Here is a 22980-nt window from a genome sequence, read left to right on the forward strand (position 1 = left end):
TTAATAAGTTAACTCAATAATTTGTTGATATAAAGCTTGTTCTGTTTTTTTTTTTTAAAAAAAAAAACTTGGATCGGATCAATCCTAGATAAGATGGATCAAATACATGCTTAGTGATATATTGATATAAATTTTGATTTTTTTTTCCTAAACAATTTCATTTTAAGTTTTTTTTATTTTAAAAAGCTTACACCAAGTTGATCTTTTGATAGAAAAGCTATATAATTTATATAGGAATAATTAATTTAAAGAAGTGTTTAAAAATGTGGTAGCGGTTACTTTTTAAAAATATTTTTTATTTTAAAACAAATTAAAATAAAATTTAAAATTTTTTAAAAAGCAATTTCCAGCCTTTGTTAGCAATTCGTGAGGCTTAACCTGATTTTTTTTATAAATAATTTCATTTTAAGTTTTTTTTTTTCTTTTAAGAGTACATGATGAAAATACCTATGGTTTATAGAGAGCAAAGGAAGGACAAAGGAAAAAAACAGAAGCAAGAAGACTAAATTAAGACAAACGTAAGAGTATGAGGACCAAGTGCACAATTAAGTACAAAGTCCAAACCGAGACAAGTGCCCTAAACCAGTAACCCTTCTCCTCCATTCTTTTACTTTTAGACGCGCACAGTCCCTCTAGTATCTCGCTCTTGGAATCAAAGCATCAAACTCAAAAACTCTCGCACTCTCTCTGACTTCAAGGAGAGCTAAAACATTCATCAACGGACTGGAAGAGCACAGAGCAAGCATCGATGGACCGTCACGCACTGCATCAACCCTCCTCTTCCTCATCAATTCCTGCAACTGCAAACACTGTCTGGGCTGACGCGTCTTCTCTCCTTGAAGCGGCTTGTAAAGGTCTCCGATTTAGCTTCTCTTTTTCGACTTCCTAAAACTCTATTTTTATTTTATCGCATTTGAAATAGTAAAATATTAATCGTGAACTAAGTTATTTATTTCTTTTATTTTTGTGATTTGAACTCACATTTTTTTATTATCAAGCATTAGACTACTGATTCTATAATTATTAGAATTTGAATTTTCTTTAATACTTAATTAATTAGTGCAAAATGTATAATGCGACTCTTTTTTTAATGATTGATTTTAATTAAAATAATGATTTGTTACAGATTTACGCGATGGTGAGCTAATTCACGGTGAGAATTTCAATCTTTACGCTGCAATGTCTGCTTTAGAGGTAACTTGATACATTTTCATTTTTAATACAGTATTTATTTATGAGTTTAGTGATTTTTTTGGCTTTAATTTGTGTATTAATTGATTTTGTTAGATAATGGACCCGAAGATGGATTCTGGTATCGTCAACAGGTACTGTTCTTTTGATGAAGCAATTGAAGACGGTGTGGCGCCTGTGCCTATTAGCTCTGACAAAACTACTGATGTTCAGTGCATGATTGACATCATGGACCATCTCTTGACATGTGAGGTATTGTGGAGTTAATTCTAATAAGAGGTTTACTTTCCTTTAGTGATGCATAAATTTAGAGGGATCAAGAGCATTTCATCACAATTGAATGTGGAAGTTGTATGAGTACCACCAGGCAGTTACATTTTTATCTGAAAAAAAGAAACCTGTTTATAATTCGTTTTGTTTTAAAGTTATCTCAAACATCTACTTAATATATTTTCCATATACTCCCTTTTTCCCTACCGCATATAGTTTATCAACATTTCTCTTTATCCAATGCTCACCTGCCCTGTTTGTGACGAAAAAGTGAAATCTTTGATGAAAAATATACTTTATATGTACATGCATGCACTGGAATTTGCATGCATTAATAATTACACATCTCTAATGTGCAAATATGAGTGAATGTGGGTGTTGTTTCTTTTCTTTTTCTTGTAGCTGATACATCATAAGCAGCCCTGGTCCTGGACTTTGGTTCAATAGGTGGGCTGGGAGTGGGGCAAATCCTAAATTGAGTTCTTATCAGTAATACAAAAATGTTTCTAAACAATTGTCTTTTCATGGAAGGCAACATGGCACAAGGGTCACTCATTGGCACAAACTGTTTTTTCCTGCGCCTACCTTCTGAGACCAGAGAGGACATCATCACATGCCCTACTGCATTCTTATTGCAAAGTCATACGTGCAACATGCAAGGCAGTGATTACAGTTGTCTCAGATGCACGTACTCATGAAGTAAAGTATTCCAACAGCTCCTTTAACCTCTGTTTATTTTGTATCATTAATTATTTGCTTCTTTTTTTTTTTTTTTTATCATGCATGATTGCTATCTTAATATTAAATTTTATGATCATTCTAATTGCAAGACGTGCTGCATACTTGAATTTTTTTATCTTTCTTGTGCTTGTTTTTTATAAAATGATTTACAAATTGGTTATTTGGCAGGAAGAGGATCTTTTTACAATGGCTTATGGCCTTCCCCTGAGTGGGGATGGAGATGAAAAGTGCTTGTCATTGTTAAATGCTGTTGAAGAGAATATTTCTCGCCAACTACGAGCTTGTAAAGCCCCTTCATCCAAAAGAAAACCGTTAGAGGGTATTTTTCTGATAAGATATTTAATTTTAACAGGGGCATTGTATATCAAAATTGAGAAGGATTGGATGAAATGAGCACTTGAAGTAAAAAAAATTCACAAGGGCCACATATTTTTGTTGTTAGGATAGAGGGGGTGATCTTTGAATTGTTTTGAAAGTATAGTTGAAAAGCTTAATCTCATCTACTTATCCAATCACTTAATATGTAAAATTGTAACTTTCACATCAATTGCACTGATTTCATAAAAGAGAAGGTTGTGTTTGTTACCATTCATATTTCCACACTATCTTTTACTGCTTGGTAAGATGTATCAACCTGTTTCTCTTAATTAATATGGTGATTTTGTTGATGCAGATATAGAGCCTTTACAAACTAATTCTGATCTGGAAGAAGGCTACTGCAAAGCATTGTTATGCCGCTTACGCTTTCGTAAGGTCTTATCCTGTGTTTTCTCTAAAATGCGTGCTGTGGTGAATATGGGTCCTGTCTATGCTTAATTTTCTGTTCTTTCATAGTGTTTGCTCATATCCTGAATGTTCAGTGGATTTATTTCTTTTCTAATTGAGATCACAAATTTAGTTAGTTTGGCTTGTAGCCACATAGAGGATTCTGGAGATATTGAATGCCAAAATTTATCAAGAAGTCAGGATTTAAAACACCTGCTTTGATTTCTGGTTAAAAAACCTCATGCTGTTGAAAAAAAATGATGAAGTTTTCATTTTGACAGTCACTTTTGAAAGACTTAAATATTGTCTTCAACGTTAGGTTTTTATTTTCCTTACTTCAATGTTGGGGAGTCAGTGATATGGTTTATAATTGGATATGTCTTCCTTTCTACTCATCAATTATCTACATTTTCTTGTTTCTCCTGGCTGATATTACTATAACACAATTCTGGTAGCCTGGTATCTTGGATTTCCAATTATGCCTCTTCTTTTATGTCTTCTCTATCCTTTTCTCACTTTCAGAAAATATGGTCGCCAATGAGTCAACTTCATTTGTTTTTTTATTTGGTTCTATGTGCTTAAGCTTTGCAGCACCTTGCACTTGTCTTTTGTGGTATGTCTTGTACTTATTTTGACCATCTTTCCCTTGCTTTCAGCACTTTTTCCATGTTTTAACCTGCATGAGGCGACCTCAAGGAAGAGGCCTAGAGTTGGCAAGAAAACATATAGCTTCCTGCATTTCAGAGCTGGGAATAATTCTTAAATCAGCAGAATTCCTAATGTCTAATGCCTATGGAACTTGTGAAGATGGTACAGAAGATAGAACAACTGCTTCTGGCCATCAAGCTATTGGGTTTGATGCTAGTTTAAACAGCAGAATTTCAGCCCCAACTCCACCACGATCAATTAAAATTCTTAGTTGGAAAAAGGTTAGAACTTGATGGTTAGTAGTGTGGTGTTTCTTCATTTCATATTCATTAATGTTTTTATCTTTCTGTTCTGCCAGGCCATTGAGTATTTTGAAAAACTTCTTCATGATCTAGATATTATATGTTCATACCCGTTGGACCCTTCTTTGGAAGTTCTTTTGCGCTTTGTGGCTCAATTTCAAAAAGCACAGCCTGATTTGGTTGCAAGAGCACATCTCCAGGTTATTTTGACTTTTTCCACGCTATCTTTCTGATTATTAGAATGGCTGCTACTGGGTTGCTTCCTTGTTTATGAATTCCTTAACCTTTTTAATTGATCCAGGTTCTCTTATCATATTGAAAAGAATTATGCACTTCACTTTTTATTAGCCCAGGCCTAGTTATTTTAATTTTTAGCTGAAAAAAAGAAGAAGAATATGGACGTGTTGCCATTTTTCAGTTCTTGAGCCTGTTATGGAATGCTGTATTATTTGTTCCTTGAGTTATGCTTAGTGATTGGCATTCTAATAATCTGTCCTACTTTTTCTTCCCTTTTTTTTTTTAATCTAGTTTAACTTGTTCACCATTTTGTACAAGATTCTTTTGGTAGTCACTTATCATTACATTTCTGGATTCTCAAACTTGACAACTTGTAACAGCTTCTGTTGGTTCAAGATGGAAAACTCTACGGGCGGTGTCCTATGTTCTCTCTGATTATTAGAGCTGCACGTCTTCCTGAGGTCTTTCTGCACCATGATATTCAGAAGAATGAATATGTTGTACAGTTAGGACAGGTGAAGACAAGTGTTGTCTTTTATTATATTCCCTCAGTCTCAAAAGTGACTGCCTTGTAAAGTTTTTCACTAGTTAAAGAAACATTATTTATTACTATATATCCACTCCCCATTATAAATTTTTGAAGCTGCCTTTCCATTTTAAAAATGACACTTGAAAATAACGTGTTATTAATAATAATAATAATAATAACTAAGAAGCAAATTTGAAAAGTCATGACTATCACATATCCTATTTAAATAAATTGAATATCATGAAAAGTGATGGTGGTAAATGCCATGTTATCTTCTAATATTTTTTCAATTATCACATGTGATGCAGTTAGTGATCAATATGCTCAAAATTCTTTGCACAAATGCTGCATGGCAGAGGCGTAAACTTGGAAAGATTTTACAAGATTGGCGTGTTATCTATGTACAGGTTTGTAATCTTCCCTAATGTATTGTCTGCTTTGTTTGCTTGGGTTGTTTGTTTCTGTTCCTGAAGCAAATTCATTTCAAATGCACCATTTATTTTAATGACAATGCTTTCTAGTATGTTTATTGAAGAGATAATTGAATGTTAATGACAATGCACCATTTATTTGTCTGCTTTGTTTGCTTGGGTTGTTTGTTTCTGTTCCTGAAGCAAATTCATTTCAAATGCACCATTTATTTTAATGACAATGCTTTCTAGTATGTTTATTGAAGAGATAATTGAATGTTAACCTGTCCTGAACCTAACCATTATTGTGGAAATGAGTAACAATGCTTAACCTAATCAAAGTTGTATAAACTATCATGCAATCTGCCTTGTCTATATAAATTATGAAAGTGTGGCATGTCTCTTGTATTAGTATTTTCTGCTTAAAATTTTGTTTACTTATTTTTCATTTTGGTCTATTTGATGTTTACGGTTACCATGCTTTAAGTGCTGGTTTTGCTATTGCAATGTTGTCTGCTCCTCCACAACCACTAACCTTAACATCACCTTATTCTGTTAAGTATCTGGCTATTCAAGCTTGATGAGTTTCTTGCAATTTAATGATTTTTATTAACTCTTCAAGACCAAATGTAAATTATATGGTTCCATATATGTGCTTTCAGAGTTATTTTGGCAGACATCAGGTGGTGTCTATTCTTATGTTCTACATCTGTTTCTTAGCAGATAGAGCTTGCTTTCAGAAAGGAGTTTGGAGAAGGCTCTAGCGTTTCAAATGGCGAGGTATGTTGCTCTCTTGAGCATTTTACTTATTGTTGCACCCCAAAAAGTACCAGTGTATAAAAGGGAATCGGATTCTTAATCATATAAATAATTCCAATTTATACATATAAACATACTCATTTAGATTGGTAGATGAATAAGTAACCGTGTGTATGGATGAAAGTGAAAGAGTTTGGGAATCAATTTCATTGCCTCAAGATGCTCAGTATTTGTGGTTTCACCATTTGGGTCTTTGATAATACATGTAGAAAAGGGAATTGCCTGAGGGACTTTACTGTTTGGTTTCATTCTTATTCTTATTTTTATTTTTGTTCTTAGAAAAAGACAGAAATGCCATAATCATACTCTGCCATTGTGAATAGAACATTGAAATTCAAACATAGCATGATTAGCGTAGCTGTTGTGAGAAAACTAGCATGTATAAAGCTGTTATGAAGTTGTAATTGAACACTGTCAGAAGGTAGGGCAGAAGTATTCTAATTGTTTAATCATCCTTATTATATCTTGATTAAATCTACTATAATTTTCATCGCAAGGCTTTGCATAGATGTAGCTTGTTGAGAGGAAGGCTCTTTGTTCTGAGATTTCATGTCGTCATGCGTCCAAACTTGACAATACTTGTATGATTAGTTCTATTGCCATTTGGCTTAAATGAGTACAAAAGAGTGGATTCAGATTTTTTATGTTTTTTTTTCATTATTGAACTAGATATAAATGGGTATCTGTGAATCTTTTATCTTTGCATTCTAGCAGTTCTGTGTTTCAGTTTCTGTTCACCCAATGTCATAAACTGAGATACTTACTTTACATAGTCATTAAATTTATTTGGTTTTGCAGAATGCATCAGCAAGAATATTAAAACACATCCTCATTTGGGTGGAGGAGCAAACTTATTGGATTTCCCATCGATTTCTCGTTCTGGGTTTCGAATTAGAGCTCTATTCTCCCAGTGAATATTGCATGGTGTATTGGTATTTGTATGTTGTTCTGATCAGGCTTGCAGAGAAAACACATCTGAAGATGACATTGAGCGATGGCAGTGGTAAACATACCTCTACTTCTCGCATGTTTTGTTTTCAAGGATAGAGGCCAGAACTTAGGAGCAAAAACGTTTCTGAAGTATGACAAATTGGAACCATAAAACTGCACAAAACAATTCTGCTAGATTGCCTTGGGGTTTCAGTCTAGGATTTGAATAGATGAGTCTGTCTGTAAGTGAGCTGTTGCTTAACAGGACATTGACATATGGGTCATTTGCAAAGTTTTCTAGCATTTTCAGATCATTGATTGAACAAAATTGACTTGGTGGGCTGACTGGGCCAGTTCCTCTTAGTGTGGGCAGACTCTTAGTTCCAGCCTTCCAGGATAATAAAATATTTCTTATATTCTTCATACAATTGTTTCTTCACTGGTAAATCTCCTTAGCATACACCACCAATTTGTTTCATTCATGTTCATCTGTCAATCAGCTAAACAAAAGGGAAAGAAAAGAAAGGATTCTCCAAAGGACCTGGCAAGAGACACTAGGATTCCTCCTGCAATCTTGTTTCTTCAATGCCAGATATGTCTTGCTGAAGGACTCACACTGGTACATGTCCTTTTTTTAATTCTTGTTTTCTCATATCATATGTCCATTGCACAAAAGCTTAACTGATACAAAACTTCTACTCAATTTCTTAAACTGCAATAATATATATGTATATACAACTTCATTCAATTACAATCAATTAAAAAATGTAGAAGCAGAACCCGAAGTCTTGATTCTTTCTTTCAATTTCAACAATCAATCATAGTAGTTTTTATCTTTCTTGTGATGGGCCAACAAACATGGGGAGAGGGGGTCTAGTTTATGAGGTTATGCATCCATTCTCGAGAGCTACCTAATCTGATGTTACTGTGGATGGAATTTGTCCTTTTTTCCATTTTAGATGCCCTTGCTTCTAGGAAGTTTGAACCCTATTTTGCAGGTTTCCAGAAGATTTTTTTTTTTTATTTTAATCGATATTGTCTTTTTATATATTGTGAATCTGAGAACATATGCCTTCCATCTCTTCAAATAAAATGCATTTGTTTCACCATTGTCATCTCAATTGCTCTAAAGGACTTGTTCTATTTGTCTAGCTGCTTGCTGCTTTGAGGAATGAGCTGATGGTTTTACAATCTCCCAGCCCATTTAATTCTGAACATGAGGTAAAGTGTATATCTTGTGTATATGGTAGTTAATATCATACCTATAAACAATAAGGCAATGTTTGGCAGAGCATCATAGAATGCCATATGTTTAAAAGAGGAAATAATGGTTGCTCTCTCCACAAATAATGCTAAGCATTAACTGTGTTGCCAAGATGAATGGTGCCATTCAGATCAATTGATATGTTTGTTGGAAATATGGTGTTGCAGAGTCTTGACTGAGATATTATGCTCGGTGTTTATTTTAACAAGTTATCTTTTCTTTGTATTAAAATCGATTCATTTGATTGGAAGAGCAAAAAAACATAGCTTAGACATCAGATTAAAAAATATTTCTCACACGGAAGCGACCATGAGATGGCTCAATGATGTCATTTCGTCTCACGCCAAATTTATTTTTCTCCAGAGGTTTATACAGCATTTTGAACTTCTACAAAAAGCTTGTATCCCTGATAACATTTCATACCCTTCATTCAAGGAATCAACATCCTGCGCCCGCTTCTCTGTAAGTAGTCTATGATGGTTATTAGTTATCGCTACATGATCTTTTCTTATATAAATCTCTAATGATTTCTCTTTCTGTCTGCAGACATTAGTTATGTATAATTATTTCAAGGATGCTCAGAAGATTGCAAAGGAGGTGAGGAATGGTTTTTCCAATGACCCAGACAGATTAGCTGAACTCCGCTTATTGGAGCAGGTTGCAGAACACAATAGTATTGCCCTAAATGTGATTTGCCAGGTCGGAGCTCTCGATCCGTCGCTCAAGGTTTCTTTTGAGTTCATCCACCATCCATGTTTTGCCACTGTTGTTGTCAAGAGATCTTGAAGGTCTATCTTCAAGGACGGTCAATTTTGAAACACTAGGCAATTTAGTTAGGTGGTATAGCAATTGTAACATTTTTAATTTGTTTCTCTACAATTTCTCTCCATTATTATTATTATTTTTTTATCATTTTATGTAGATACCATCATCTCCAAAGAGAAAATAAGTAGAGCATCGTCTATTGCATTCGAACCCCTTTTGTGGGCGGTGGTTTCCTGCTCAGCATGATGTCAGACCGAGGGTAGCTTCTCCTCAACTCGTTGATTTCCATATTTTCAGTCAATGCCCACTAATATTTGTATTAGCAAAAGTATCCCTTTAGCAGCACTCCTTTTATGCCCATGGGAGCCCCACCACGCTCATAGACCGGGTCTTGTTTTGCTCCTCTGTTGCAGCTACGGTTCAACCTGCTTCTGGTCTTTTTTTTCAATCTAATAATGCCACGTGATGTTCTTAGCTGTCATTTTGAAGGCATTATTTGGCATCCAAGTTGGCTCCAAGATGATTCCAAGTGATTTTGAATGCATCGTTGTAGGGTTCATGAAAATGTGGACTGGTTTGGCATTTGTAGATTCGCGCTCATATAAACCACGTGAATCGCCAGGAGATTCTATTCTACTTTCTAGAATGCTTCCAATTTCTGCTTCGAAGTCAAAATCAAATCTTGTTCGTCATAAAGGTGATCAGGCCGCCACAACTTTTTCAGGGTAAATAAGGAATGACAGAAAGTGGAGCCCACGGTGAAATTCCTTGCTCACACCCACCATTCATCTTTGCTTTAAATAGGTAATTTTTTTTTTTGTGTGTTATTATTTTGGATGCAGAAGAAAACACAATCGAACAAGAAGAAATTTGATGAATATATTGATGGATGAATTTATAAATTCCTTGTCAGTATAGAAAAAAATAACTGAAAAACTTTCTAAATTCTTATTAAAAAAAAATTAATCTCGATGAATAAAAATTATATTAAAATATCATATCAATGTATTAATTATTCCTATAAGGCTATAACCATCGAAAAGCCAGCTAGGATGGACCCGAGTGGGACCAGACACCATAAGTTAAAACAGAATTTAACAGGACAAAAGCTGTCCTTGTGAATTGTTCAAATGATAGGAAAGATGTGGTGGATGCCCTTTTCTTTTTTCTTTTTTTGTACTTTTTTATATATTTGTGAAATAATGCAAAAAATAATATAATCCGTACATGTCATAAAAAAAATATTATATTTATAGATTGTTATATTTAGAATAGCGATATATATATATATATATATATATATATATATATATGGTATGGTATGGTATGGTATGGTATGGGCTGGAAAGAGAAGTAAAAGAAAAAAAAGATTTCACAGATATATTGAAATTTTAATTACATCTTTAATAGAAAAAAATTTAAAAAATAAATTTAATAACACCAAAAAATATAACTAGTAATAAACCAAGTGGAGTACACTTGCTCTCGAAAACAAGTGTCACCCACCACCTTTAAGCGGCAAATGTGACATATTTATTTTATCGTTAATGATATTTATTGATTTTGTTGAATTTACTTCATCAAAATCTTTTTATGACCCTAATAGTGTTGCAACCAGAGTTTTGAGTTGTTTATAATTTTTTTTTTCCTTTTATCCTTCATGTTTCCTATCCATTTAATATTTTTTCATTAGATATCTCTGTTTTGAACAGCGATAAGTTATGAAAATTGTATTTTATAATCACAATATATATAAACTATGTTATTTCATTAAATTTTTTTTAACTATGCTATTTCGTGAATATTTTTAATTTAATGTGGTGTTTTAACAAAAGAAAAATCATGGTCGTGAGTATATTTTTAACATGTTCATCCTTTTCTCTTTCTTTTTCTAATTGAAGGGTGTGGTCATCCTTTTGTGAATAGGGTGGCTCCTTTTGAATCACTGCTGGCTGGCATAGCTGTGTTCCACGTGGCGCCAACAGTGACGGTGATGATCTAACCTCTTCCTCCCTCCCAGCTATTTAACTATTACGGTCCACGGATCGATCAGTAAACACCCACCAATAAAAAAAATAAGTGTTTGTTTGATTTTGTCAATGATTTTTATTGTTGGATTAAACAACTTACTGTAAAAAAATAATCATGAATGTCCTTTAGATTTTCCCATGAGTTCAATAAAATTTCACATGAATACAAGTTCTAGATTCATTACATCAATTAATCTTGAAAGTTTATGCATTGTTTATCTTGTTATGCTAGAAAATAAATTGACGTAGTTGATCATGTCATCAAATCTATCAACATAAATATGTTGATATGTTTGATATTATTTTTGTAACATCATGTATCTTACAATCTTATTATTATTTTTAATTTAATTTAGATTTTATAAACAATATACATGCATACAATAAATGATGTAAAGATAGCTCACTTCTAAATTATTATAATTCAAATTTAATTTGCCCCATTTGTTTTTACGGTGGTAAAACATTTTAGCAAAAATCTGGAAAAAAAATAAGATAATTTTTTTAGTATTTTTAAATTATTTTAATGTGCTGATATTAAAATTAAAAAAAATAATTTATTTTCAGGCAAAAACTACTTTAAAAAATAAAATAAAAAGGTAATTTAAAAACATAGAGATACTAATTAAGAAAATAATCATGCATGCTTAAATTGTAAATGCAATGGATAGAGGATGTAATAATTTATGAAACTTGGTGCGTGGAAGTGGGATCCATTTCAACTCACCATGAAAAAAAGTGAAAACTCCTATAAATAGCAAAAAGCTGCTTTGATGATATTGCCAAGAAACCAAGGACACACATCCAAAGTTAAGAAAATTCAAATTTGATGTCTTTAAACTTTAGCTGGCTGACACTATTTTATAGTCAAATACCTTTCCTGTCTTTAACCCAACTTTTCCTTTCTCTTTTTCAATTTTGAATTGTTTTAATGTATTAATATTAAAAATAAATTTAAAAAATTAAAAAAATATTTTAATAATTTTTAAATAAAAAAATACTTTAAAAATTAACCAGCTATCTCAAACAACCATTTCATCTTAAAATACAACACCTCGTGGTGGAATACATTAATGGCCTGTCTTTCTCTTAGTTCTAGAGATTGCCAGAAATTAAATTGTTTTTCTTGTCAAGGACCCATATGTTGGCTTGATCCATAAGCTCAATTTTGCTTGTGTTAACATCCACTTGTGTACGGAGTAAATGTTTATAATTGGAGGCTACGTTGTTACAATGAGAATACTTGAGCAATTAATTGCCATGTTTGCCTAATTACAATGGTTGCTAACAATGCTATGTGTGTTTTTTTCTTTTGAAAAGAAAAAATGCAATATATATATATATATTAAAATTATATGAAAATGAAGGGATATTAGAATTCAATGCATCTTAAATCAATCGAAAAAACCTTTTTTTTAATATTTTGTAACTTTGAAATAGTGATTTTCTGGATGATAAATGAATAGTTATTTTCTAATTTGCTGACTAATTAATATTAAAACTGGAAGATTTTTTCTCTCTAAATCTTCTCTAAGAAAAAAATAACATGATTAATATTAATCTCAGTAGTAAATCCATTCATTCAATGTAGATCGGTTAGAAATTAAATCATTAAGGAAACAATACTTAGTAGCATAATTAATTACGTGATCACTATTAATCTTAAATGAATAATCTTGGCAATCGTATTTGCTTATCTACTTTCTGGTGCTTGAATAATTCAATGAACTATTTATTATCTAACAAATTACTTAATTAGCTAGGATCTAAGAAAAGGGTTAGGTAATTAATGTCACTTAATCAATCTCTTAATATCAATACAAACATAATTTTTATATTTTTTTTCATAGAAAGATTAAAATTCATAAAAATAATATATTTGGAACCTCTAGATTGAATTTAATTAGAGATCTCATATTTAAAACCCTTTTCAGTTTTAAAATTTGAATTCCAAATGGAATTCAATATTAAAAAATATTACACGGATAAACAAGAGGTCAATCCATCTTATCTAATCTTTTTTTAAAGACCTTTGAAGAAATAAGAGGAAGGTAATGAGAATTATACAAAAAATAAAATAAAATAAATTTTATCTTTTCCAAACATATGAATTCAATTTATTTATCAATTAAATTTAAATCAAATACTATAATTAAATTCAATTAAAACTTATTTCCTAACAACATGGAGTAGCTTGCTTAAAATTGTAATTCGTAAAGCATGTTTCTAATTTTGTTTTGGAAAAACAATGTCCAGATAGTTTTTTATAAAAGAAGCACATCGATGTGGTAAAATCAAATTGTATGGAATCTTATCAGATTGTTTGTTTTTGTGGTGAAAAAAAAATAATTTTTTTAAAATAATTTTTTTAATATTTTTATATTGTTTTGATATGTCAAAAATATTTTTTTAATGTATTTTTTAACTAAAAATACTTTAAAAAAATAATTATTATCACAATAATAACGAGCTTTTAATATATATATTTTCACTTAAGACTTGTAAGTCTATAAAAATGATTTTATTTTTATAAAATTTTAATATAACATCAAAATCATTAAAAATATTAAAAATTTAAATTTTTTTAAAATAAAAAACAAAACTAAATACAATTTCAAATATAAAAACAACCTATAATTAAAAATATAACTCTAAGAATGAACATATGACAAATGATGTCTTAAGGGAGAAGATTATAAGTTCCTTAAAAATAAATAGGAAAAAGCCACGATTTTTAACAGCCAACTGACTTGTACAGGCAGAGCTAGCTATTTTTATTAAGGAGACAGCAGTACAAGCCGTATTTCTGACAGAGAGAGAGAGAGAGAGAAACTACCATCAGCTGAGACTTGAGAGAGAGACATTATTTATACTTTTATAAAAATAGCATTAAATAAATAAATAATATTCAACGACGCCGACGACACAACAAAACCGAACGAACTAATCGAATTCTTACATACTTTCATATTTCTCTGTCAGACAGACTTTTCTTTCTCGTCTCTATCACTCCTCCTCCTCCTCCGCCTTTGCCTCTCCCCATCTCTCTCTCTCTCTCTCTCTCTCTCTGGTATTCAGTTTCAGGCAGGTGATTATTACCAGCTCTTTTTTCCTGGATTTTTTTTAAAATTTGAGTTTTGATGATGTAATAATATATTCTCTTGAATTTGCAAAGTTTTCTTTCCTTTTCTAGTTTTGGTTTAGATCTTTTGGCGATGATAAGTCAAAGGGTGTCTTCGTTTTCCATTCTTTTCTTCTTTAGCTAAGCATGGATGCTATTTTGCTTCTGCTGATTGTTGATGTCTTTTAACTTGTTTGTGTTAGTTGATATTGTATTTAATGTTTTCTTGGACATTATTTTTCGTTTCCTGATTTTTTTGTTCTTTCATTGAATTTGGTGGATTTCACAGTTTTTTGTTTTTTATGTTGATTTATTGCCTATCTTTTCTTTCTCTCTTGTGTTTTTATTTTTGATTTTGTGGGATTTTGGTGATAATGGTGGTGGCAGTTCAGATTCTTTTTTTTTAAAAAAACTATTAGTAAATGTTGCTGATATTTTACTGTTACTGATGGAAGCTTTATCTTTTATATACCTGGTTCTAATTACTTTAATGTATGTAAACGGTAATTGTAAGCTTATTAAAGTCAGTTCAGGGGTCTAAAACTTTGATCAGATTTTGACTCTCTAAATTAAGTGCTAATTGAATTAGAGAGTTAGTGTGAGGAGAATTGACATGATGAGTTTGTTTGTAGAATTCTGTATCTGAGAGGAAGAGAGAATGTCAGGTGGAACCCAGAAAAGTTTGAGGAAAGCACTTGGTGCCCTCAAGGATACCACCACTGTTTCATTGGCCAAAGTCAATAGTGATTACAAGGTATTTTACTAGTTTAAAACAATCATGAAGTTGTTGTTGTGGCTATTTAAAGTTGGGTTTTGTTTTGAAGTATTGATCTTGTTGGTTTGGTGGTTTTTGCGATTTCAGGAATTGGACGTTTCTATAGTTAAGGCCACGAATCACTATGAGCGACCTGCAAAGGAAAGACACATTAGAGGTACATGAAATGCTCTCCTTACTCTTACAAGATAGGAAGTTGGGAACGACATATTGATTGTGGCAGTAAAATATGCGACGTTCTAGAGAAGGAAAAATTTGATGGATGTGAAGCTCATGTGCTTTCTATTTGATTCTCTTTGCAGCTATTTTTGCTGCCGTTTCAGCTACTAGACCTCGGGCTGATGTTGCATATTGCATCCATGCTCTTGCGCGGCGTTTATCGAGGACACATAACTGGGCGGTATGTGCATCAGCATCATATGAATCTTATGTGATTAGATAGCTATGAATAGAGAGGTCCGAAGTAAATTAAGTGCTATTCTGCCTGTTTAAGTATCCAAATCTTCATGCCTTGGTTGGAAATAAAATTTTTGTTTTGGCTTCCAGGAGCCCTCAAATCTACACTAACTTCCTCTTTATTTCAAGGTATTCACACTACTAGAAAATTGGAAAACACCACACAATATTCCATCGGTATTTTAATTGGTAACAAAATTTTTTATGGAAACCTGTCATTGCTAAGTTACTCAGTTGGGAATTGCCGTTTCATCGGTATTTTTGTTGGAAACAAAAGTTGCCAACATATTATTCACACCAAAAAAATCAGATTTATTGCCCATTTTTCATCGAAAATTAGTTTCTAACGAAATCTTCAATCGTTGATTCTGTTGAAAATGCCCAAACTTTATGTGACTTTTCGATGAAATGAATGTGAAATTGCCGACATAAATGAAGTTATCCGTTGGTGATTCCATCAGTGTTTTCACTAATTTTTTGGTAAGTTGTTATGATCCCTTAGCTAATCTAAACATACAACAACTCTAAGCATCTTCAAGTCAATAATTATTCACATTAAACTCATAACCACAACAGAAAAACACTCATGAAATTATTGAAACAATAAACACATATTGAAAAAACATAAAATATTATCTAAAAAATATAAATATAATGCATTATAAAACACTAACAAATATCTTACACAATTTCATTTTTATTACACAATGAAACATTGTATCTAAATCAATTCAACACTACTTTTTAATCAGAATCCTTCTCTTCATGGTAATCAAGTAGCTTGAGTCAAAGTTCAGTTGGATCCAAAAAGATGTGTTATATATGCATAGAAAGATTGAAGTAGATGAATGTCAAACATTGGTTAAGCATTTTAACAATGCAAATAATAAGATAAAAGTATTGCTCTCATCAATTAGGACTTGTTCTGAAGGGATAAATTTTGTCAGCGTTTCAAGGGTGGTTTTGCTTAATGTTGTGTGGAACCCATCAGTTGAAAGGCAAGCTATTAACCATGCCTACATGCTAGGACATGAGAAAGTTGTCTATGTTTACTATCTCATTACATTAGGGACAATGGAAAAGGAAAAATATTTTCACCAAGTTGAGAAAAGGCGATTGTCAAAGCTGGTGTTTGTTTGCATAAACAAAAGTGGTAGTCATTGGAAGTTGTATTTGATAAGGCGGACAACAAAAAGGATAATATTTTGGAAAAGATGATTCAACATGACAAGCTCAAACTCATGTTTAAGAATATTGTACACCAACCAAAAGATAGTAATCTGGTAAAATCTTTTGGCTTAGATTTGTAGTAAATCTTGCTGATTTTTTGCTACAATATCCTTATTCTTCGAAGTTGAAAGGTGCAAATGTTTCATACTACTATAATTCCGAGTTTATATCATTTTAGAACATATCAATGATTCAGTACAATGTTATGTTTAGAGAATTTTGTTTTTATTGAAGGGAAACCTTAGGAATCTCTATGTTAGTTGATAGTCTTCACATCTTCTGCATTTGAATGACAAGCCTTTAATTATTTACGAATCTGATGCTGACTTTGTTGTTGTTAGTGATACACTTTACACTATTTGAAAAAAAAAGTAATGTTAGATTTATTTTGACGTTTCTTTCATTTAATTTGAGCATCAATTCTCTCAATTTTTTTTTTTCATTTCTTGAGTAGCAAGGATATCCCAAGAATAACTAATTTATTCAATTCAAACTTATTGACGAGTTGTGTGGGTTGGCTCAAAATAACTAATTTATTTCAATTCAAGCTTATTCATCTTAAATTAATACATTTTAATTATTATCAATTCCACAAAAATCAATTTTCTTCAAATTTTCATCTTAACAATAAAATTGATAAAATATAATTAGTACTCATTAAATTATCCATTATTTCTTCTATTATAACACACTTAAGTTACAAAATCAAATTCAATTTTTTCAAAATCTCAAACAAACCCTAATATAAAATCAAGCATTAATACAATGAAATTATCCAGAAAAATTGTAAAACACTAAAATATATAAGCACACAACAAATACTACAAACAATTTCAATAAATTAACTTAAAACATGAATGAATTAAAAAAAAAGGCGGGTTTACAAACTTGGTGGTGTGAGACTTGACAAAAAATAGAACCCAGAGACGGAAGTTGATGCTATTGACAAATGTTGGTCGACATCGGTGGGTTGAGGGGCTGGATTTGCAAGAGGGCTGCTGGAATTAAAAGATGGGGCTGCTGCTGTTCTTTTAGCAATTGAAGATGAAGAAATGGGAGGAAAGAGAGAATTATCGGGTTTTAATTCATTTAAAATGGCTGATATAAATTCTATTGGCATTACTAATGTGTAAAATTCCTGATGGAATTGCTGATGAAATTTTATTTGATTTTTTTATTTTTTTTATTTCATCACTATTTCCATTGAAAATTATTGATGGAAATGTTCTATTGTTATTTTTGTTGGAAATTATTCACGGGATATTTTTCATCGGGTTTCCATTGCTATTTGTTAATTTTTTGGTAGTGGCAAATATTTGCCACAGTTCCTGTTTTCATTGGAATTCAGTTAGGCGATGGTAAATGCATAAACTGCTGATCATAAGCAACATTAACCCTCTGGATGTGTCACCTATTTTGAGTACTAGACTGAAGGCATTTGATGGATCATGTAGCATGATAGTTCATATCTCGGAAAAGTTAACGACCACCTGAACTTTCACCTGACAGAATAATATATATCCCTGTGGTCTTTGTTGTTGCAGCACCATGTTTTTGTGGTCTTCTGTTTTACCAATTTCAAAATGAAGTAGCAAGAAAACCCTTTTTACACGAACAAATAAGTGAAAGTTTCTTCTTAAGCAACTCAAATTTATAGATGGGATTGGTTGACATTTCCCCTATCTGCCTCTATATCCATCTAGTTCTGAAACAGAAAGATATTAATGAAGTTTATTCTCGAGAAAGTTAAGCGCTTCATGTCAGTGGTATGATGGTATCCGTAGTTCAATTTCCAATATTCATGAATCCTGTGGTTCATTTTATGGAAAGCATTTGTTGTAATTCATGAATAAATTGCTCACTTTCCGAAGTTATTGCTTTGAGTGATTTGATGTTCACATTATGTCATATGCATAGGTGTATTTCTGATCAATCCATGTGTTTTCCTATAATGTGTTTGACTTGCTGCTAATTTTTAGGTTGCTTTGAAAACTTTAATCGTTATTCATCGTGCTTTGAGAGAAGTGGACCCCACGTTTCATGAAGAAATCATTAATTATGGAAAAACCCGAAGTCATATGCTTAACATGGCTCATTTCAAAGATGATTCCAGTCCTAATGGTATCTTTTTTCTTCTTCTTGGTGAAGTGATTATTCTTGTTAAATCATTGTTTATGATGATTATTGTTATGTGCTGGACAGCATGGGATTATTCCGCGTGGGTTCGCGCCTATGCCTTGTATTTGGAGGAGAGGCTGGAATGCTTTCGCGTGTTGAAGTATGACGTTGAGATGGATCGACCTGTGAGAGCTCATCTTTTTAATGTGACATTTTAGCTCTCAATTTATTCTTGATTTATTTGTTGAAATCCCTGTTAAAGTTTATCATTTCAACCATTTTACTGTAAATACTATTGTGTGGACTTTACAGCACCTAAGCATTGACATTTGTAAATTTGAATTTTTTATTTAGGTAAAAAGAATTTTGGTTTTAGTTAGAAGGAATTGTTGCTACTTCATTTCAGCCCCTTTTATTCTCAAATTGCATGAACGTTTGTGCTAGATGTGTCATCGAAAACTGTGGAGTTTCATTGATAAATCCTTTATGCAGAGGACCAAAGATCTGGACACTGCTGAAATACTGGAACAGTTGCCAGCTTTGCAACAGCTTCTTTTCCGTGTTCTTGGTTGTCAGGTAAGTGATCTTCTCAATTTAAAGTGAAAATATAATGGTTTCTCGATTTAGGATAGAGTTATTCATGAATGCCTTTTATTTTGTATTTAAATTGGCAAACAATTTTGTACCATTCGTGCAGCCACAAGGTGCAGCAGTCAATAACTTTGTCATTCAGTTGGCACTTCAGTTGGTGAGTGGACTTTGTAAATCATGCTTATTCTGTGTAGCTGGTTTGACATGCAGAGGTTTTTTTACTTCTTACAGCTTACACTTTTTGTCATCTATAATAATAGGTTTCTTCAGAGAGCATTAGAGTTTATCAAGCTATAACTGATGGTACTGCCAATTTGGTTGACAAGGTAAGCAAACATCATTGCTTGTCCAATAAATGTTTGTTTTTCACGTTTGAAGCTAGGCTATTGAGCAAATCATATACTTGCAATACTTTTTATGGATGACAGTTCTTTGAGATGACACGCCTTGATGCTTTGAAGGCTCTGGAAATATATAGAAGGGCTTGCCAACAGGTAATATCTTCTTGAATGCTGTGCAAATGACAGTTCAACCATCTCTTAGCGTAGCTGTTATATATGTATTTCCATGGTCGTACTCTTTAACTTTCTGCTTATTTCAGGCAGAGAGACTTTCAGAATTTTACGAGATATGTAAAAGCATGGATATTGGACGTGGAGAACGGTTTATAAAGATTGAGCAGGTTTGCATTCTCAATTGTGGTGTTTTCCTAGAACATATATTTTTTTAGGATCCTTCTCTTTGATTCTAGTCGACTAATTTTTTGTTGATAATGAAGCCCCCTTCATCATTCCTACAAACCATGGAAGAGTATGTTCGAGATGCTCCAAGGATGTCAATAGCTCGAAAGGATCAGGTACAGAAATTCTGTGTGTAATAGATTTGTGTTGGAGGGAAGATCAGAACAGCAAACGGGCATCAGATATCATTTATGTCGAAAATTAGCTAAACAAAACTTTTTATGAAATCGGTTAATTGACAATGGAGTGGATTTCTCAAAAGGAAGACCTCTGCTTTTGCCTGCGCACCATGGGCACAAAGTTGTCATGCATGCGATGTTACTGAATGTTACATGGCAAGGCATGCTATAAACCTCTATCAAATCTATTTTCACATGAATTAGGCATAATTAAAAGTGCATGCGTTTCTAATGCCAGCATGTAAGATTTTCCATGTCCCCACTCTCTGTAATTATTTATAAAGGTCCTATTTTTCCTTTCTAAAAAGTAATAACTAATATTTGTATATATCTTTAGTTCCTGGTTTATGCTATCGCCTTTTGTTATGTTCTTGCAATAATGATTATTGACAATGTAATCTTCAACTTTGCAGTTTGTGGATAATAAAATTGCTGCCCCCATGGAAATCTTAGCCATAGAGTACAAAAAGGAACCTGAGGTAGAGGAGGAACGCCCGCCATCACCACCTCCACCTGAACCAGTAAAAGTGGAAGAGCCTGTAGCTCAACCACCTGATTTGTTGGTAATTTCTCAACCTCTGTTTCTTTTAATTTGGATGTGGAATTTCTTTTCCAGAGAAGATTCTGAATGTTTTTCGGTTCCCTTATGAGCTGTCATTTCCCTCCTTTTGGTGTAGGGTTTGGGCGATCCTGTTCCAGTTGCTTCAGAGCTAGATGAGAAGAATGCCCTGGCTCTTGCTATTGTTCCCGTCGGTGAGTTCCTTATGATGGTCCAACCTTACACGCTTTTGGATTATGGCTCAGAAGTTTGAGAAACTCATTTTAAATTAGATTGTAGCATACACTACAACAACACGTGTAGCTGCTGTGTTGAGACATACATTGAAAATTATCCTTATGGAAGGCAAACCCTCAAACATTGAGACTTAAAATAGAATGAAGACCATGGTTGCATAATTTGATCGGATGAAGTTCCACTGCAATAGTTTGTTTGCAATAGTGAATCAGGTTTTATGTTTTGCTGTCTTCTGTTGTTGCAGCTGAACAACAAAGTACTGCTATCCCAAGTCATGCAAATGGAACTACAGGCTGGGAACTGGCACTTGTCACAGCTCCTAGTTCAAATGAAAGTGCCGCTGCTGCTAGCAAACTGGTAATTTTCCATAATTGGTTTCCTGTATGCAATTAATATCTCACTAGAACAATTTCAATTTGTCTACTTCCATAGACTTGGATTGTTCATATGAACAACGTATGCAGTAGCATTCTGGTTATGCTGATTTTTATCACTTGTGTTGACACCAAAGGCTGGAGGGCTCGATAAACTTACATTAGACAGCCTCTATGATGATGCAATTAGAAGGAGCAACCAGCCTGTGAGCTACAATCCTTGGGAGCCAGCCCCAATGGCTAATCCCATGATGCAAACAGCTGTGCATGATCCTTTCTTTGCCTCCAACATGGTGGCTGCACCACACTCAGTGCAAATGGCACAAATGGCAAGCCAACAGCAAGCTTTTATGTTGCAGCAGCAGCAGCAGCAGCAGAAGCAGATGATGATGATGATGGGCCAACAACAGCAACCTTCAAATCCTTTCGACAACCCTTATGGAAGTAGTGTCCACCCCTATGGCTCAGGTAGGCCGCCTGTTCAAGCATACAATCCATATTCCGGCCTTATTTAGAAGCTTTGCGCGAAGCACATTCTTTTTATGGAAACACGTGAAAGAAAAATCTTGGGAGAGCGGTCGGTTTTGGTTTTGGAGATTGGGAATGCTTGAAGACTCGATAGTTGTGTACTGTATGTTGTGTATGTGCAGTAGTCAGTTAGAATGAGATTCTTCTTTAATAACTAGTGAGACGAAGGACTGTGGATTAGCGATTATTTGCATTGAAGGTTAGTAATAATGCTTTTCAGACAACCATAGCCTTTTCAACCTGCTTTGTTGTTGATGATGTTTAAGCAGGTATTTCATATCTTGTTATCCCCCCCCCCCCCGTCAGGTTTACTTGTAGATGATAGGAATGATATGTAATCTCTGTGATTATTACCACATTTATGTAAAAAAGAACACCAAGTTTGATTTGTGACTCAAAGTCTCAGCATCAGATGTCATTGGTTCTTGTAACAATACTTACTATTCTCTGTCTAATCTTGTTTGCCTCACAGTTGGAGCTTCTCTACAATTTTGAACTTGTCAGGCAACAGAATCTTGGAGTCAATTTTGTTGTGTTGACAAATCTGAAGCCTTTTCACTCTGTCTGTGTATATTACATCAATGGAGGAACCTATTCATATTTGTCAGGTGAACAACCCCTTCTGATCAGGGAAAAAAGAGATTCAAAGTCCTTGCATTAAAAAAAAGCTAAGCATGCTCAGTTTTTACTGTAGAGCGAGACTCGGTGCCCAATTTTGCCTTCCATAATTGCCAGGGAAGGGCAGAGTTTTTGGAGGGCAAAATGATATTTTCACGAGTTAGTCAATGTTATTATCAATTTGTCTGGGAGTACATGGTGAGATTATTGATTTACCCTTTAAAAGCAAAAAAAATATAGCCTGTTTTTTTTTTTTTTTTTTTCCCCTTCTTCTTTTGTCCTTTTCTTTTAAAGTATCATTCCTCGTTATTTTGTTATTAAGAATTTTATTTCGTTAGTTTTTAAGATTTATCTTTAATAAGATTAGCTCAAGCTTAGGATTATAGATTTTGAATATTAATACAGGTTGACCTCAATATTTCCAGTTTCCATAGATTTTTAGATTCCTTTATTTGACATAAACTCTAAATCATTTTTGTCATCATATTTTAATAAATAAAGTTTCATCCTGATAGCTTAAAAAAACCATTAACATTGAAATTGATGCCTTTTT

The 22980-nt window shown here is 33.0% G+C and overlaps 2 protein-coding genes across 4 annotated transcripts; both read left to right on the forward strand.

Moving 5' to 3' along the window:
* Nucleotides 1-580: 580 nt before the first annotated feature.
* LOC118032596 (uncharacterized) lies at nucleotides 581-9083 on the forward strand. Of its 2 annotated transcripts, none has more exons than XM_035037332.2 (16): nucleotides 581-854; nucleotides 1127-1194; nucleotides 1288-1443; nucleotides 1993-2160; nucleotides 2371-2521; nucleotides 2876-2955; nucleotides 3624-3896; nucleotides 3974-4117; nucleotides 4535-4669; nucleotides 4992-5090; nucleotides 5814-5873; nucleotides 6711-6915; nucleotides 7343-7461; nucleotides 7995-8063; nucleotides 8470-8568; nucleotides 8653-9083. In XM_035037332.2, exons 1-16 carry the CDS (start codon nucleotides 749-751, stop codon nucleotides 8890-8892), a joined length of 2172 nt encoding a protein of 723 aa, XP_034893223.1. In that variant the 5' UTR covers nucleotides 581-748; the 3' UTR covers nucleotides 8893-9083. The 2 variants fall into 2 exon arrangements, with proteins under 2 accessions (XP_034893223.1, XP_034893225.1); XM_035037334.2 differs by having other exon boundaries at nucleotides 582-854; nucleotides 5817-5873.
* Nucleotides 9084-13746: 4663 nt separating this feature from the next.
* On the forward strand, nucleotides 13747-22202 carry LOC118032593 (putative clathrin assembly protein At5g35200). 2 transcript variants are annotated; one of them, XM_035037327.2, is made up of 16 exons: nucleotides 13747-13989; nucleotides 14655-14776; nucleotides 14885-14954; nucleotides 15100-15197; nucleotides 18463-18604; nucleotides 18686-18807; nucleotides 19094-19177; nucleotides 19299-19349; nucleotides 19453-19518; nucleotides 19621-19686; nucleotides 19794-19874; nucleotides 19971-20048; nucleotides 20525-20674; nucleotides 20789-20864; nucleotides 21152-21264; nucleotides 21419-22202. In XM_035037327.2, exons 2-16 carry the CDS (start codon nucleotides 14681-14683, stop codon nucleotides 21794-21796), a joined length of 1671 nt encoding a protein of 556 aa, XP_034893218.1. In that variant the 5' UTR covers nucleotides 13747-13989; nucleotides 14655-14680; the 3' UTR covers nucleotides 21797-22202. The 2 variants fall into 2 exon arrangements, with proteins under 2 accessions (XP_034893218.1, XP_034893220.1); XM_035037329.2 differs by having other exon boundaries at nucleotides 13752-13989; nucleotides 18686-18786.
* The last annotated feature ends 778 nt before the right edge of the window (nucleotides 22203-22980 follow it).

Source organism: Populus alba, chromosome 6, assembly GCF_005239225.2.
Source record: "Populus alba chromosome 6, ASM523922v2, whole genome shotgun sequence".
Taxonomy (NCBI): Eukaryota; Viridiplantae; Streptophyta; class Magnoliopsida; order Malpighiales; family Salicaceae; genus Populus; species Populus alba.

What these genes read in the sequence shown, in the direction of transcription:
- LOC118032596 (XM_035037332.2), top strand. Translation starts at nt 749, where the DNA reads ATGGACCGTCACGCACTGCATCAACCCTCCTCTTCCTCATCAATTCCT. An exon ending in GGCGTGTTATCTATGTACAG is followed by an intron (nt 5,091 to 5,813) that starts GTTTGTAATCTT and finishes TCTGTTTCTTAG; the next exon opens with CAGATAGAGCTTGCTTTCAG. An exon ending in GACATTGAGCGATGGCAGTG is followed by an intron (nt 6,916 to 7,342) that starts GTAAACATACCT and finishes TCTGTCAATCAG; the next exon opens with CTAAACAAAAGGGAAAGAAA.
- LOC118032593 (XM_035037327.2), top strand. Translation starts at nt 14,681, where the DNA reads ATGTCAGGTGGAACCCAGAAAAGTTTGAGGAAAGCACTTGGTGCCCTC. An exon ending in TTCAGTTGGCACTTCAGTTG is followed by an intron (nt 19,350 to 19,452) that starts GTGAGTGGACTT and finishes CTATAATAATAG; the next exon opens with GTTTCTTCAGAGAGCATTAG. An exon ending in TCTTGCTATTGTTCCCGTCG is followed by an intron (nt 20,865 to 21,151) that starts GTGAGTTCCTTA and finishes CTGTTGTTGCAG; the next exon opens with CTGAACAACAAAGTACTGCT.